Raw genomic sequence first — 17,763 nt, 5'->3', positions numbered from 1 at the left:
TTCCTACTATTTTGGGGTTACAGGCCTTCTAAAAGATGGATCCTTGGTTCCAGCTCAGTTTTTAATAGAAAGATGAGATGCTTTAACTTAGAGTGTGACATAACATGTAGTGTGTAACTCGGAAAAACTTCCCATCATCTGCTGCAATCAGATCCAGAACTAAATGCTCAGATAATGGGAGCTGTAGACAGACAGATAGGTGTTTTATATGGGCTCTAGCAATCAGATATATAAAACTCACCACAAACAGCTTTGTATGTATTGAAAGCTTGGATAAATTGTTCTGGGACTTGTCATCACCCATTTATGGGGAGGAGGAGGAATGGAAGGAAAAGCTTGCAAATCCAGAATAATCAAATGATACATCTGTCAGTCCTCCTACTCATTCCCTCTTTTTTCTCCAAGCCACAGTGCTTAAAAAGATTAAAAAATAGAACTTTTCAGCTAGTTTCGTACTTTTGTGAGATTCTAAATGTGTTAATCAGTAAATTCAAAGCTATTATTTCCCTGAGCATAGCTACCTTGAGGCACATTAAGACATTAATCCAACAAGACAAACAACAACGTAAATAGTCCATATCCCTGAGAGAGCTGAAAGACAGCTCCAGTGGGAATCATCTTGAATTTGCTTATTGGCAAGAGTTTAAATTCACGCCTAGATTTCTTTTTCACTTAATAAAACTGCAGATGACTACAAGGTGGAAAAGCAGGGCTCATGCCTTTGCTGCAACAGGGGCCTGCAGAGCAAGGTGCTGGCAGGCGGGTGAACCAGCAGGCATGTCAACTACACCGGTGTGGCTGGGTGCAGGTCAGAAGCCCACAAGCCCTGCCAGATAGACCGCAGCAGCTGATGGCAACCCGTCTGCGTGCTCACGACAGCTTCTGCGCCTGTCCCCGATTTACCTTCATGCCGAAAGTGAATATCGTGATGACAATTTTAAACACCAAAGCCAAGGCGAGCTGCCACATGGCGGTGTAGACACCAGGGCCGGCAGGTCTGTCGGGAATGTCATCCACTGGCCGGGTCATGTTTGGGTCATTGATATAGTCACAGAGCTGTGAGGACTCCAGGGCACCGCAGTCGTTGAAGAGCTCCGAGATCAGCTCACTGGTGCTCCTCCGGGTGTAGGGGTTGGGGTAGGCGATGATGGCGGTGATAGCCGTTATCACTATAACCTCCAGGACTGGGTATTTCCCAAGTCTGGTGGTTTTTCGCCTCCTGCACCAGGCGATGTTGCATCGAATAAAAAGGGTCCCCCAGAGGCCACCGAAGACACCGAGCAGGATGAAGGGGAAGAGCTCGGCCATGTACCAGGGCGTGTGGTACTCCACATAGAACAGGACCAGCCGGCTGTTTCCGAAAGGATTGATGGACCTCAGTGTGAAGGCAGCCACAAGAGCAGCAAAAAATGACCTCCAGAGGGTTTTTAGAGGAAAGTAGTAGCTGACCTAAAACCAAGCAGAGACTGTAAACACTTCACTGAGTGCGACAGAGGATGTTTGCTTTAATTATTCACTGGAGCACTGTGCACAGTAAGCCATCGCTGTGTGTTTCATCTGTGACTCTACATCTGGCTTTATTGGGAACACCAGTCCTTACCACAGCCAGAACGTGTTCACAAAGGTATCAGAAAAGGCATTTTCAGATTTTAGATAAGGAGGAGCAACCAGTGAAAAACTGATAAATCTAAATCCAAAGTTACTGGCTAGAGACGATAAGACGGGCGCTCGGCAGCTCGGCTGATGCAGCAGCAGCAAGCTGAAAGCTGGAGAAAGCTCAGCACAGTGATACATTTCCAGATTAAATAATTTTGTTTTTTTCCAGAAAGCCAGTGCTCTTCTTTTACTCAAACTATGCTAAAATACCTGCTTATTTCTTATTACTAGAAATCAGAGATTATTTTTGCTTTAGAAGAAAAATAAGCATATAAATATTTGAAAAACAAAGGGGAATATTAGAAAAAGGCATCAAGTGAAAGTATATTTATTGAAGCAAGTGAACTGCCAGGTCTCACCTCTTCCAGACTAAAAAGCACGCCTCCAATTGGAGCCCCAAAGGCAACAGAAACTCCTGCGGCAGCTGCAGCTGAGAGCACCTACAAAGCAAATATTTACATACAAGGCATGAGTCCCTCGAAACACGAAGTATCTGGACAGGGAAATTAGAGACAATTTGAGCCAACCTCACCTCTCTCCTCTTCCCTTCATTCTTGCTGTACTTTGAGAACAGGCTGCTGAAGAAGTTTCCGCAGCAACAGGCCACGTGGACTAATGGCCCCTCTTTCCCAAGGCTGAGGCCTGAAGATACCACCAGAACCAAGGTGACTGTTTTGATTAAAAGTGTCCACTTTCCCAGGTAGCCCCTAATAATGAACCCACTCAAGATGGTTTTTATCTGGAAAGCAGGAAGAACATGTTGAAGAGCTGAAGAAACCTTTTCTACTCTGAACTTGCAAATGGAGTTAAAACCCCAGCGGAGTTAAAAAAAAAATCAGAGACTGCTTGAAAAGAGACAGTGACGGAGAGAAAGAAATCGTAGGTAGAGCAACTTTCCCATAGTGATAGCTGAGCAGGGGTTAAGCAGACCACACTTTTACTGTTCTTATGGGTGGTCCCCTGTGTCGGTAAGGAGTCTTACAGAGATCAATAGAAATACGAAACTGTTGTTACATATCTCCTTGGCTTACAGGATCAGAGTTAAACTAGACCCAACTTTAACAAAGCAGAAAAAAGCAAATAAACAACCACAGACTTTTCCCAGTTAAAACAAGAAAAAAAAAAAAAAAAAGCTCTAAATATTTGGAATGGCCATGCCATAAAAGCATACAAGTATCATGAAATAAGAAAGTCCAACAGATCTTATTTCTGCAAATTTCCTCTTAATTTTGCATGTGAGTGGCTAGAATAGAGCACAATGCACGTGCAGGACACACAGGCTGCAGGGTGGGATTTGGGTTTGGACTCTAGCCCTGGAAACGGACTGGAGCTGAGCATCACCTCACATGAGACATTTACCACTCCGAAACTAGATTTACAGTTAACAATGAAAACTTTTTAAAAACACTTACAGATATAGAAAATATGTAACAAACACACACATGTGACTACTTTGAAACATGGAAATGATTTAAATATTTCAAATTATTTGTGGTGGGGTTTTTTTTCCTGATAGGCTATGAAACATTTGGATGCTTCTCCTAGAGATGAAGAAAAAAAGCATGACAAGATTTCTAAAATTTGGCTTGTTGATTCTGTCTGCCAGATTACTAAGTAATAATCCCAGTGGTTCTGTAGCACTTTTAACAAAAGACTGCCCTGATTTCAAAAATTTTAAGTAGCTATGCTGCTTGAATTACAGGGTTCCTCATTTTAACAGCTTAAATAGGAACTGAGGCTCAATATGTAAAATATTGAAAACTAAGCAGAGATTTTGGCTGTCATAATGCTCTCATGCCAGCATGACACGGTGTACAAGGACACAATTTGCAGAAGATGGACATCCAGACACTTTTCAGGCATCCTAAATGATGGGCATCTCACATCTTCAGTAGCTTAGGAAACCTTAGCTTCATAGCCCTCCCTCTTTATTTTATTTTGGTTTTATTTAAAGCCTAGCCTAGAAAATGACTTTTTTTGTAACTGGCCCAAGTAGTTTCATCCAAGGAAAATTCTATATAATTGTCTAGTGAGCATGTGCTTCAGCCACAAAAAGTTGGAGTCCATAAAGAGATGACTGAGAGCCACTGATTTTTAATTCAAGCTCTGGCAATGAAGAAGGATGTACATTAACCTGTCACTGTGGCATTTGAACATTTTCTACTATGAAAAATTTAGATGGGCACCATAAAGGTGTGTTAGACAAAGGAATGAAGGCAGATGAGATGGAAAGACAATCTTCTTAATCTTATGCTATCTCATAGTACAGTTCTGGAATGGGAAAAGATGGCAAATTATCTTTTCTTTGTTTGGTTTGGTTTTTGGATAGTCATCCACAAAGCAAAACTCACCTCTGGGATTCCAGATCCACAGGCATAGGGAGCAAACACTCTGACCAGGGAGACTGCCAGGAAAGCAAAACATAGAGCCCACATAATGTATAGAAAATAGTTTAGAATGTAAGCACTTGCACCCTAGAAAAATAACAGTAACAAACATCATTGTTAGACAAATGCAGGCTGGTAAATCTCACACTTCTACTAGGGACCATGATATCATGGAGCCTGGTCTTTTCATTTACATGCTAGCTGCTGCTTTTCCTCAGGAAGGACAAATGGCTTTGTATACTCCAACAATTTTATTACTCATGGAAAGAAGCAGCATACTAATATATACCTAGCCCAGTCCATACAGTCTCTTTGCAAGGGACCCAAACACCTTAAACAGAGCATCTTTCAAACACTAAAAAATTAAGCCAGCCACAAAAAGTTCCAAAATGTCAAACAAATTTGTCATAAGGACAAAAGTAATTGGTGATAAAAAAGCACCTAATGAAGGAATCTGTTGCTTCACCGCATGGCGGGTGACAAGGGATGAGACCCTGATACATCTTTTTCTGAGGGCTGGTATTCAAAGGTCAGCTTTCCATGCAGATGCTGATCTTTCCAAGCGACATCCCTGTGTATATGAGTAGCCAGTTCAGTTCACAAACGGGAAGGGTAAAACCATAAATAAATTCTTTCCTTCTATATGACGCTATCTATGATAGGGTTGAAAATCATTTGAAAACACAATAGCTTGGCAGATCCCACTCAGACACATCCCAATCATTTTTGCCCTGATATTTTAAAAGCATTCCAGTCAATAATAAAACCTATCTTCAAACTGAATAGCTTTACTTTACTGACAGAATGGAAATGCTAATGATCATTAGCAATGGTTGACTGTGCAGTGCCATAGTGAAAGCACGGTCAGTAGTGACCTTCAAGCTTTCTACCTGTCTCCAATGGTCAAGTCAAAACCGTTGTTAAAATCTGCCTTAGAATACCCCTCCCTCTTCACAAGCATTATTTTGTAGATTTATTTCAAAAACCCCACCTATACAGACAAAAGAGAATCTAGTCAGAGGTGTCGAATTGATACAAGGAGCTTAAGCCTTCAGACAATCTCCTCTAGCAACATGACACTACAGAATAAAAAACAAGATGAACCTCAGTGCATGAATTGGTATGAATCCTTCACCTCTAAGTGAACTCTTCCTACCGGATGCAACCCCAGCTGCTCAAGAACGTCGGGGCCCCTGTCTTTGCTCTGCAGGACAGCAGCCTGGATACCAACATTATGATAAATCAAGTAGGAAAACAGGCATTAATCAGTTGTATCATGTCTTCAGTTAACAGAGCTGGCCGGTCCCAGTCCCCAGTCATAAAAAACCTGGAGCTGAGAAGTCTCCCTGTTTGCAAGGCTGCAAGGAATCAGCCTTTAACAGTATGAACGCCTGCTGGCCTCATTTTCCAGGTCTCTGTCCAATTGAAAAGACAGTAAGGGAACCACTGCCCCTACACTTATGGATATACTTGGAAGAGGGGCAATTTGTGAAGGTCATCTCATGCTTACTGAAGTTAGCAGACGGCTTTGTTGATAACAGCAGAAAAGCAGTATGATTCCATCCCCAATGCCCTGAGACTAAGCAGTCATGGATCCCACTCGGTGATTGACATCCACCTGTAGTAACCATGGATCTTTGTTGCTACAGCTGAAGACAGTCTCATTTCCTTATGAATGTCTTCTCCTAGTGCTTTCAATTACAAACAGCTATGGCAATATTCACTCTTCCTCTAGAGAAAACTCTGGATATGTTGCCCCAGGGCAAAATTCTCCTGTCAGTGTGAATCTGGAGTTACTCCAAAGAAGACCAACGCCATTACAGCAATTTGGCCCTACAATGTTGAGTGAAAGTTGCAGTTTTGCTTCTAAATTCACTGGAGTCAAATTAACTTTGTTTCTTTTTACTTCCTCTTCTTTCATATCTCAGAAGTCACATGAAAACTATGTCAGCTCGTTACTGCAATCACACATACACCTACAGCACTGTGGCAGGACCCCAGAAGAGTCTATATGGCCAGTTCAGACATCCCTTGGGACAACTCTCATTTGTTAAATTTTCCAGACATCTGGAATTCTACAGGTCCAATTGCAGGAGTTTCTAGTGATTAATAATAAGAAAACCTTTGGGAAGTTAAGTAGTAGTAACATAGTATAGCAAATGGTTCATTTCTCATTCATTACATGCCATTACTAAGGCCCTGAATCAGTAAAAAGTCGTAAGCACGTACACTGAATCAGAGACCAAAAACACTCATCAGCAGAGATGATCTTGCTAAAACCTTTTCCACTAGTGGCTCGTAGGACTCACCCTGGCAGCAATAGTAATGAAACATGCAGGGGAACTGAGCAAAACTTCGTATTTTAGTTTGAAAGACCTAGCAGTATTTCAGATCTGGTGTCAGTCCAATTTAGGTACAAATGGAGCACAACTGAAAACAACCCTCACAAACTCAGACTACTGAAATAAAACACATCTCTCAGGATGCCATCCATGGCTGACCAATGCTTGTTTTTTCCAGAGGCCGAGAGCTCTACTCTGACTTGACTTGGGATCTCACAGCTTGCAAAGTTGCTCCGGTGGATGTTACAAATTGGGAAGTGAGTTCCGGGTATAGAGGGGTTTCCTTGTCTTGCAGGTCTCAGCTTTGTGACAGGAGATCCAAAAGCCCTGGGATGGGAATCCAGTCCATTGCTAAATCCAGTGTCATGAGCCATGGAAGACACGGGGCCCTTTCCTCTGCTTTGGATAGATGTGAGGCACCAGAAATGGGTCCTCAGCTCCAGTGAAGTTGAGGTTAGGACCAACCTGGATCAAGAGAATAGGGAAGCTCCAGGTCACCAGATCCTGGCTAGAGATCTAGCCGAAGGGGATGGCATCTGATGTGCCTTAACACACCTGAGTGGTGTGTCAAATTCCAGTGAATTTGAAGTTTTGAAACTCTCTTGCATCAAAAAACTCTTCACCTACTCTTTGGAAGCAGTTCAGGACCAGAGGGATGAAGGTTCTCATTGGCCTACAAAACAGTGACTAGGGAAGAAATCATAGCCTGGTATTTTTTGGATGTGCTATTAGGTTTTCCATAATAATTTATATCAAGACTCTGCTTTGGGCTCATTTTATAGGACTAGAATGAAAACATTTTTAAAGAGATGCCATAGGAAATGTCACAATTCTCAGTGAGAACATATGTACAGAGTTTATCACAGCCATAAATCGGCAAAACCACAAGGAAGAACTGATCTAAATCTTAGTCCTCAAAATGTCAAATTTTGTTGTCCATGATGAGAGAGAGTCACAATCGTGCATAAAAAAGAAGATCTGTCTGACCAGAGTACCTTTATGGAAACTGTTCCAAGTACTTTCTGTCTAAAATGTGCTCCAAATTAGTCCTGTGCACTTTGCATTTTATAGGGCTGTTACCCAAATATCAGGCACAAAATGAAGCGACATACAAAACAAAAGGCAAAATTATCCTGAAATGCAGCCAAATTCAGTGTATTTTGATCCCTCCTAGAGTCCTCTACAGCTACAGGAATCATGCAAAACTTGCCCATATCATAAGCCTTTTGCTGCAAAACAGAATTTTTACTTTTCATATTCACATTTTTGTTGGGCTTTGCCTGGGATTTCAATGTAACAGTAATAGTCAGCTATATTATTAATATTTACAGCATCCTCCAGGCTGTGGCAGCCAGAAACCCACAGACCTTAGAGGCCCACTTGTTTTGAGAAAGAGCCTAAAATTAAGCCAAGATTAACTTTTTTTTTCCCTGTTGTGACAGCATACTAAAGGGTGAGAAGCCCGGTTTGAATACAAAGTGAGTAAAGGGGCAACGGGCACAAACTGAAATCCAGGAGGTTCCATCTGAATATGAGGAAAAACTTCTTTACTTTGAGGGTGACAGAGCACTGGAACAGGCTGCCCAGAGAGGCTGTAGAGTCTCCTTCTCTGGAGATATTCAAAACCTGCATGGACGCAATCCTGTGCAACCTGCTCTAGGTGAACTTGCTTTAGCAGGGGGTTTGGACTAGACGATCTCCAGAGGTCCCTTCCACCCCCTAACCATTCTGTGATTCTGCAAAAGTTTCACAGTGCCCACCTAGCTGATACCTTTCTTATCGGCCCCAGCATACAACAGTCATGGCTGCTGATCTTGAGTAGCAGGTGAAAGCAATAAATTTTCTCAAGGATATGCTCTCTTCACATATCCCAGCCTTTCCGAGTAACAGCATGTCAAACACATGCACAGGATTTCCAAATTCCATAGCGATTGTAACATTCTCCTCTTTTTTCCCTTCCCACATTTTTTTGTTCTCTTAAATTACAACATTGTCCCCAGTCCTGCAACTTTATACCAGGATAATATTCCTTCACTGTTACAAAGACACAACCACCCAGACCATCTGTTGATGAAAACCAGGGTGAACCTAGCAAACCTCTGGCAAAAGGAAGCTTGGCACCGTGGACTGGCAACTGTGCAGAGAGATTTCCGCCTGCGATCAAATGGTGGGAATATTCAGGAACAGTGAGCACCCTGCTACTTTCACTATGGTTAATTAGAACTATGGAAAATCGGGCTATAAATACTCACAGACTCTCGCAGCTGGTACTACTCGTACTGTAAACCTAAAGTGGCACTGAAGGAAATGTGAATGACAAACTTGTATGGCGATGAAGATGCCCTCAAACACTTTCTGCAGGACCAGACCACCTCCACACTGGGGGAAGATCTGAGACAATCTCTCCCAGTCACCCATTTTTTAATTGCCTGGCTGGAGATGATTTCTCCCATAGAAGTGTGTTATTTTCATCTCCTATTATTGACCAAACTGCATTACCAGATATTTTTTTAAAAGTCCCATTACATACTTAAGCCAGTTCTCTTCAAAGCCACATTCATCCCACCTCCATGCCATATTCAATTTTTGTCATATTCAAGTCACCTGTAGAAATGGGGGGAGGGGGGATTCAAGACAATAATTCTGCCCAAAAATTTGAGTTGTGAAAGGATCAATATTATTCAATACATTGAATAGCTTAGGTTGAAAATAAAATGTCCTTTTCATATTTTTTATAAAAGTATCAACTGCTAAAAGGAGTATAGAAAGGCTTCTTCTGATGTCTTCAAAACAAAACTTTCACCTGCTTTGCTTTGAAACAACATTCTTTGTATTTAAAATTACTACAATTTTAAAGAAAAAAGTTTTTAAAAAGTTCTTAAAGTATAAGTTTCTTGTCTGTCCAGATCAGCTTTTTCCTTTCCTGTCCTCTCCCTCTGCAAATTTTTCACTTTGGCCATCTCCCAGGGAGCCCGTTCTTTCCCCAGCTTTTGGCTCTCTGATAGAGAAACTGATTGCAAGGGCATAACAAGCAGTTCTTACACAGCTCCCACTACTACTCACAGCATTTGAATACATAAAAAACATCTGCAATCCCAAAAATTTCCTTTTAAATGTATTTGTCAGTGATCATCTTTTTTGTCCCATAAAATTGTGTTTAAAAGAAAAAAATGGATAACAGCTCAGGTCCCTTGGTGATTATGTTATGAGTGTTATGAAACTCTTTTGGTTTAATACTGATAAAAATAGAGAGCAATCTCGCAGTTTTCCAATTTCCATCACACGTGACACTGAAACAATAGGACCTCTCCCAAGTTAAGCAGATATTGCTTGTGGAAATGTCTCTTTTTGCAGCGTTCTCAGTTCATTACTTTCTCTTTCAGAGAAACTCTCTGGAGGGAACATCAGCAAGCATGAAAAAAGGGCATTCCTTGGCCTGCTGTGACCCCAGCCTAATCAGGTCTCCCATACCTCAGACTGGCTTACAAGAAGTTCAGACCATTTCTGCCACTGGGGACATTTGTCCCTGTCATCGAATGTAGTTTCATTAGACGTCCAGCAGCACTGCTCGTGGCTGTACCAGAAGGCAGACAGGCAGACACCCTCTTTCAGGTCTGTCATCCAGTCCACAGCTAAATCTATCACTCCAGCTAATGTGCCTGGAAAAAGAAATGCAGGAAAAGAAACCGTGGCGTTAAAAAATATCAAATCACAAGGACAATATATCTAATTATAATAACAGCAAAAGCTCATGAACCGGGGAAGCAGCTGCAATGTAAGCAAAAATATACCAAACAACTGGGGGTATCAGCAAGTTTGCAAAGAAACAGCCACACCAACATGTTGTCTGACCTTCCATGTTCTCTCAGAAAAATTTATTTTAAATATTTTCATTTTCATACTGACTGATTGCCAAACAGGTAAGGCATAACTGATGTAGGGCCTGATCCTGCAGTCCGTCCCAGGCAGGCGCACCGCTGGACTGCGCTAAGCAGGACTTCATGCAGGGTCTCTGTACACAGACTAAGCTGCAGGTCTCAAACCACACTGTGTTGCAGGGGTAGGGGAGGAGGAGGATACGTGTGTTTTCCTATAGCTTTACTGGTCCCAACACAGCAACCTTTTAGAAGGATGATCTCAGTACAGAAACAATATGGAGGCCAAATTCTGGTTTATGAACTTAACAGGATTGGGCTCTCGATGTGTACATTCATTAGCAATCTAAATACGCAGAATAAAATTATCCTTCAAATCCTCTCTGTACCAAACCAACCCTTATTTCAGTGTTTCCCCAGTAATTACACAGAGCTACAGTGACACCCGGTGGCCACCAGACACAGACAAGAGTAAAACTGATATGAAAAGAAAGAAAAGAAAATTCTGCTTTTCTCGGGCATTTGCTCACCAGCGATAACAACCTGCCCCAGCACCAGCGCGCTCCGAGCAGACGCGTCTTCCCGAGCGCAGCCCCAGCAGGGCCGGGGAGGCTGGGAGCAGCCAGAACACAGACAGGCAGACCTGCCTTCCGTCCCTACGCCCAGAGTTTCTAGAAAGCATTAAACCACCAGCCGATAAAAAAAGTCGTTTAGCGTTTTCCAAACCCCTCTCGCATACAATGGAAAGTAGAAGTCAACAACATTTTTACTGGTAGCCATTAATACAATTTCAGGAAACCGGTAACGAATTTGAGCAGAATTCCTCAGTGCATTTCAATAGGACTAAAACACTGAAAAAATGTTTTGGAAAATGCAAAATGATTTGGTTTTATATTTCCAAAAGTTTTAGCTTTGTGGGTCCTGCTAAGAATGCAATTATGTGAAGCAGGGGTAGGGGCCGCTCCCCTTTCCCCTGGCAGCTGGGGCACACAGGTGGGTTCAAGAGTCAGTTTATTTGACCTGGAGCTAAAGTGTTCTGCTTTTCATTTCTGTGAAAGAGGGAAAAAAAAAAATCAAATTATTCAGGCATGTGTAACCTGGTTTTTATTCCACAGAACAGAAAAACCCCACGAGTGTTCACAGAGCCTTACACATAAGCATATCTTCTCATTGCCTTAAGAAGGATACTCATCACCACACTGACAAGCGATGTGATTCAGGCAGCAGTGAAGAATTTTTGTTGTATAGGAATAATCTGAAGAAATATAAAGATACACTAGACAAGATCACAAAAAAAAGGCTGCAGCAGGGAGTAATGTTGTCTGTACCAATTATTTTTTTTCATGAAGACCTTGGCTTTCTCTTGCTTACTCTTTTCCATTTTCCCAAGTTTCTATGGAAACAATGAACCATATTCTTAGATGATGATAAATCACTGAGTTGCTACTAATGTCAGCATGCATAGCTTACTGAGTTTTGCAGTAAACTCTAAATTCTCCTCCAATTTTCTGAAATGAACCTTTATAGTTTCATTTAGGAAATAGTACAAAGAATCCTCAGCCCTTGGCTGTGAGCACCAAATGCTGTGCCTCTTGCATCTCTTGATGGACTTTTATCATCCTCTGCGGTTACCCCAGTCTTCAAAGTTCAAATCACACTTAATCAGCCAATTGAGTATTAATGCTACCTAGCAGAAGGTGCAAAGGCAGGCAGGCTTTTGAATGGTTTTCTACAATAAATTTAATAAACAGAGTGAGGAACAAACATCCAGTTCTCTAATAGAACAAGCTCACGTGCACCACAGTACCTCTATGAAAATGTGCCTTTAGTAAAAAAAATCCCTTTTGCCAAATGCTTTGGGATCCACATTAAGAGGAAAACACTATCTGCTTTACAGAGAAGAAAATCTTGCAGGATAATAGTGCAATAGTTAATGCTTCACGAGCCAAGTGACCAGGGCTGGAATTTTTCCAAGTTCTGAATCTCTGCAACTTTAAGTGAGATTAATGGGAGTTGCAGAGTGTTAAGCATTTCAGAAAGTCAAGCCTTTAATTTCTGGTGCTTACCACAGCTCTTTAGACACAATACTGCACCTCTGCAATATAGCATAAGTTTATTTCCTTACTTCTCCATCAAAGGAACTGAATTTGTTCCCTCTTCTATGCAACCTCCTGCCCAGAATGAAAAATAATGAAGTACTCCAAAGCTAGGAAATACTGAACTTCATTTTAGATTAGCCTTTTACCTCTCTCTTTTTCCTTTGGTTGATAATGGCCAATACTCATCCTTTACAGTACCCTGATGAGAACGCTAAAAAAGTGCTTTGAAAACATATTTTTCCCAATGCACCTGTGCCAGAAAACTGCATCACCCAAGTGGCATGGCACTGAATTACAAAGGGGATTTTTGCACATCCAGCTCCAGTACCACAGCATTTCAGTATTAGTTCAATAGTACGCTTTGTGACACGGCTTTAGAAAACACAGACTCTTTTGCTGATCTTCTATAAATAGCATATACCTTCAGCTGGCTAGAAATGGTTAGGTTGAGGGACGAGCACTGGTTTGCAGGCAGGATGGGCAAAGTAAAAACTCAGAATTCCTTAAAAACGAGTGCCTAAAAATTTGGCATTCACACCCAAAACTTTTAGGGTCATTTCTCCATACATTGCTTTGTATTTCTCTAGAAAGCGTGCAAACTTTCTGACTGAGACAGGCCCAGGTAGTACTCACTATCTTTGTCTGGAGCATCTTGTGAGCAGTTTTCATCTGATCTCCACACCAAACAGCATTCATGGGTGTTACATGTCGGACTGTGGCGACAGCGAGGGGCTCCGCTCAGGCTAATTTACGTGTGCACACTCACTCATGAAACTTCTGTCTAATCCCAAATGGCTGCTGTTACATTCTTAATATACTTTGGTGTTACTCAAAACATACAGCTCTAACTCTGAAGCTGGCTCTGCTGTGAGCAGGGAGCCAGAGCAGTCCCCCTCCAGAGGTCCCTTTCCCACTTATGATTTTTTTGGCACTAATGAAGGATGTTGTTCCAAAAACTGACACGAGTGAGGGCTACTGCCAAATGGGATGATCCTCTCCTCCCTCCCTCCATCAGCTCCTTTCTGTCAGCAGAATTTTGACTGCTTGCGGCCCTGTGGTAACCAGCCCTGCTGAGCCCACTGATCAGCTGAAAACTAACCTGGCCAAACCCCATTTTTTCTGCGAGGCCAGTTCCCAGATCCACCCGCCCTGTGCAGCTGCACATGCACAAGGCCACAGGGCCTGATGGCAGGGACACCAGAAGTAAGAGATTAATACTTTTGGCCACGTCAGCTTGCATTGGCTGTGACTTGCAGCCTTTGAAGTACTGCAAAACCTGAAAGAGTCAGTTAACCAAATGGGTGGTATTTAGGCTTCTAGATCAGTTAAGCTCACTGTAAACTCCTGGGCCTGAGTGACTCTTCCAAGTGCCTTTGGAAACACGTGGAGGCCCCTGCCATCCACTTCCTCAGGAGTCCCACCTTGCTGCCCTCCGTCCCCAGCAAGGGGGCAGCAGGGGCAGGGTGCTCCGCAAGACCTTCACACCTGGATACTACTCCTGCTTGCTTTCCCCCTCCTCTCCCACTCCTTGCCACCCCCTCTCCTTGCCTCTGGTAACGCCTGGACTCAGCTGCCCAAAAGCTTGCCCCATGTCCCTGCAGCTGAGCCAGGCTGCTCCCCCTGGAGCAGTGGTAGCTTCTGCCTGTTCAGCAGGGGAAGAGGGATCATGGAGGAGCCAGGCTGGTCCACACAACCCTGTGTGATCATGCAGGTGCCCTCGTGGCAGGCTGGCTTCTCTGAGCAGGCAATATTTCAAGCAGAGAGGGAAACGACATGAAGCGCCTCTTGACTGCACCACCAACCTCACCTCCTTCCCCGAAGCTGGTTAAGAAACCTCATCCACTCATCAATAATCCCCCTGTTCATCAAAGGGGTGTTGACCCCTCACTGAGGCTGAGATAGTGACTCTCCATCTTCGCCCTGTCCCAGAAACACTGGAGGCACAGAGCACGTGTCATTTCAACAGCAGGCAGAAAAAGTCTACAGAGTTCAGCCCAAATCATGAGCACGCAGGTAATTTTTGTGCTCCAGCTGATTCACAAGTCCTTGCCCCAATTTAAAAACAGATGAATTTTATTTGACCGTGAGGTAAAACATGCTGCTCTGCACCCCTGTCATTGAAAAGGTTGCAAAAGCTAACACATCTCAGCTGCAGCTTACCCTCCACCTCCGTTCCCAAGCTGGACGTATCAGCGTTAGAGCTTACCAGAGAAAGCAACTCTGGCTTTTGACAACCTTGAGGATTTCTGAATGAGGTTTCATTGCAAACTGGAATGGAAGCGATCCTACTGGGATATTTTTACTGAAATGGGAGTGAGTGAGTGTATACCACATTCTCTGTATGAGTGAGGGGATTACTGACCAGCTTGTGGGAGGTCTCTAGAGCCCTCAAGGGCTTGCTCTACCATTATTTGCAAGCAGAATTCTCCATCCCAGATGAGGCCAGCCCTGGCCTTCAGACAGGGTTCAGCAGCCCTGGTAGTACACAGTCTATCAGACTCTCTTCCCATCTCACTCTCCCATCAAAGCTTTTGCGGAAACAAGTATATCTCTATGAAATAACATAATTTGCCAAAAATGTCACTTTGGCAACATTTTCTCAAGAACTTCCCCAGTACTTCTGAGGCCCTGAATAAACTGTAATAAACATATTAACTTGGCGGTTGGTAAGCAGGAAATTCACACCATTTGGAAATTGTGAAACTTTACATCATACATTTACCAAGCAACATGATAGAAGAGCACCCTGACATCCCTGAAAAAGTATAAAAACCGACAGCTGTTTCAACTTGGTAATAGAAGTGCAGGTCTCCAAGTTGGAAGATGTGCTAAACTGAACAGAAGACAGGAGCAATTTGGGAAATTAATGAATTTGCCATCTGAGTTTGAGCAGGCTGTTAAATATGTAATGTCTGTCTGGCCTGGAAGCAGATCTGAAACTAAGTCTGAAACTGTATTTTCCCTTCATGCATATATAAAGAAGATAACTCAGTGGATATAACAATTTACAAAACTCCCCTTTGAGTGTCTACAGCCAACATTTTCCCCACATCATAATATCTACTTGCAGAATTAAAATAAGTAAGTGAAGACAAGAAAAAAAAATCTTACCAATAAAATTGACTTCTGTGAATCAAAGATTCAGAAAGTCAAAGTAGTCCATTGAGTGTAAAGTGCTTAGATGAGTATTTCCAAAAGCAATAGAAAAATCCCTCTGCTGGTGAATAACATTTTTTCTAGGTCAGCACTCAGCAGGAGACTTTGCAAACGGGTATTTTTATTAAGCATTAAAACTGCATGGATGCATATCTGTCTTTTTAGCTTGAAACATCAGTGGAGAGACAACGAAATAAAAAGAGAAGCAGATGGCACTGCAGCAAACTTGGGTGAGATGGTTCTGGGCATAACTGTAACGCTAAAACACATGTACCTGCCAGTAGTCCTATGAGAAGCATTACAACCCATCCTGACCAGGCATCCAGCAAACTCTTGATGAACTCCCATATGGATTCCTTACTTTTGCTTGTAATCTGAAATTAAACATATATATAGATATGTTGCTGAAGCAGACTGACACAGTTTTAGTGTATAATAATGTTTAAAATGAAAAATATTTAACCTCCTAGAAGGTGTATACGATTTTTCTACTCTCTACTTCCCCCAGTCCAAACCATTTTTCAGAGGTGCTCTGCTGGTTAAGTTGCTGAAAACCCTTTCATATTTACAAACTCAAGACATACAACATCCGTATTTTTAGAAGTCCTCCTCAAGTCATGCAACAAGGTAGGAAGCTATAACTTCGGAAAACTACTTGTTTTTCTCACCACCAGGATGGCTGTCACTCAGGGACCGTGATGCATCAAAGCCGGACACCTTTACCTTTCTATGGCGGTCAGTGTCACGCGATTTCTCCCGCAGCCAGTCGATGGTGTGGAAATCTTCATAAGTCCCAACGTCGGGGAAAGGCTCATCCAGAAAATCCATCAGGTTGCCAGAACCATTCATGTCTCCTGCATTGACCATATTAGGGTCTGAGTGTAGAGGAAAAACAAGTATGTCAATAAATTCATGCAGCTTTGCCAGACATTTCAGAATCAAGTTTTCCAAAATACATCCACAAACCACAAAGTCAAGAGAGCATGAGTCAGCAGTCCTGGTGGGCACTTACTGAAATCTATGCATTGCCACTGGAAAAAGTATTTTGCTGAAGACTACTTCAACAGCTTAGCAAACCCTAAAAAACACATACAAAAAGCACAGTGTCCAAGTGCAGAAATACCAGCTTTCCTGAAAACAGAGCCCCAGAACCCAGGATGTTTCTGGGCTTCTTCTGCAATCATACATCCTGATCACATGTTGGAAGAAGTTCCCTGCCTGCCCGGAGGTTATCAAGTAGGCAAGGTCACCAGCTCAGAAAAATGATAATACACTAGAATTTACCATTCATCACGAACTGCAGATTTTACATGGCACCATTAGTCATAACACTGCAGTGTTTTCTAGTTTTGCATGCTCAAAGCTCCCTGCATTGATCTGCTTTCCTTCCACTGCTCAGAAGGCAAAGCTCGAGATGACAGAATGTCTACTCTGCATCAGGTCTGGAAATGCAGTATCTTCTTCAAGTTTGCTTCTCAAGTGCTAGGAGCAGGACTATTCTTGGAAGAACCTGAGTGGTTTCCTTCTGTCCCATATACAAACTTCCCAAATTTGCTTTTAAGAAAAGAGGAGGAGAAACAGCCACCACACGTACTGCGAGAACACAAGATGAAATACAAAGATACCTATCCCCAAACTATAACAAGCAGTTACCAGAAGCATTTGATAGTTAAAAAGGAGATCAAAGTAGGCTGTGAAATAATATACACTCTAGAGTGTGGCACACAGGCTGAGTGGACATTTTCAGCCCAGAAGTTTTTGGGGATATGCTCTCTGGGTTTACAGACTACAGATACGAAAGCAGAGAAACATCCATGCCCATTGCTCTGAAGCTCTGGAAACCATACCTTGTTCATGCAATCCACATAAGCAAAGCATGAAGAAGTTAACTCATAACCACCACACTGCTCTTTCCCACAGAGAGCTCAGCAACATCTGGCTAGGTGCGAATACGACTGTTACCTCCTTTAAAGGTCAGGTCCCGAAGTAGTCACTAATATGACAAGCTCCAGAAATGGCTGACATCATTCCTGGTGAGAGGAGCCTTTGGTAGCATGAGAATCTGTTAAATGAAGTAGTTTAAGCACATAGGGTTGGATTCATCCAACTTAACTTCAACCATCTGAAAGATTGGTGGCTGGACTATGAGAACCACCAAGGCTGCCTCTAGAGACAGAGAAAGATGGTGTGAGGGTGTGTGGCAGGAGAGCACCTGCTCCTTTAAAGGTATCTGGTTAAGGACCTTTTT

The 17,763-nt window shown here is 42.6% G+C and overlaps 1 protein-coding gene across 2 annotated transcripts in view; it reads right to left on the bottom strand.

Annotated features, from left to right (window-relative positions):
- The window catches only part of CLCN4 (chloride voltage-gated channel 4), a gene marked incomplete at its 3' end in the record, with an annotated part of 28,290 nt that extends 11,905 nt beyond the window's left edge, over window positions 1-16,385 (bottom strand). The window contains exons 1-7 of one of the 2 annotated variants that reach the window (XM_082332953.1): window positions 16,239-16,385; window positions 15,790-15,889; window positions 9,857-10,044; window positions 4,008-4,130; window positions 2,189-2,395; window positions 2,016-2,096; window positions 904-1,449 (exon numbers count right to left, since the gene is read on the bottom strand). In XM_082332953.1, coding sequence (XP_082189079.1) covers window positions 904-1,449; window positions 2,016-2,096; window positions 2,189-2,395; window positions 4,008-4,130; window positions 9,857-10,044; window positions 15,790-15,889; window positions 16,239-16,382 — 1,389 coding nt within the window. In that variant the 5' untranslated portion in view covers window positions 16,383-16,385. The remainder of the gene's footprint in view (window positions 1-903; window positions 1,450-2,015; window positions 2,097-2,188; window positions 2,396-4,007; window positions 4,131-9,856; window positions 10,045-15,789; window positions 15,890-16,238) is intronic. The other variant, XM_082332954.1, reaches the window with a different exon arrangement.
- Between the last annotated feature and the right edge of the window lie 1,378 nt (window positions 16,386-17,763).

Source organism: Platalea leucorodia, assembly GCF_965183815.1.
Source record: "Platalea leucorodia genome assembly, chromosome: 2".
NCBI lineage: Eukaryota > Metazoa > Chordata > Aves > Pelecaniformes > Threskiornithidae > Platalea > Platalea leucorodia.
This window is presented reverse-complemented; position numbering and strand designations above follow the sequence as displayed.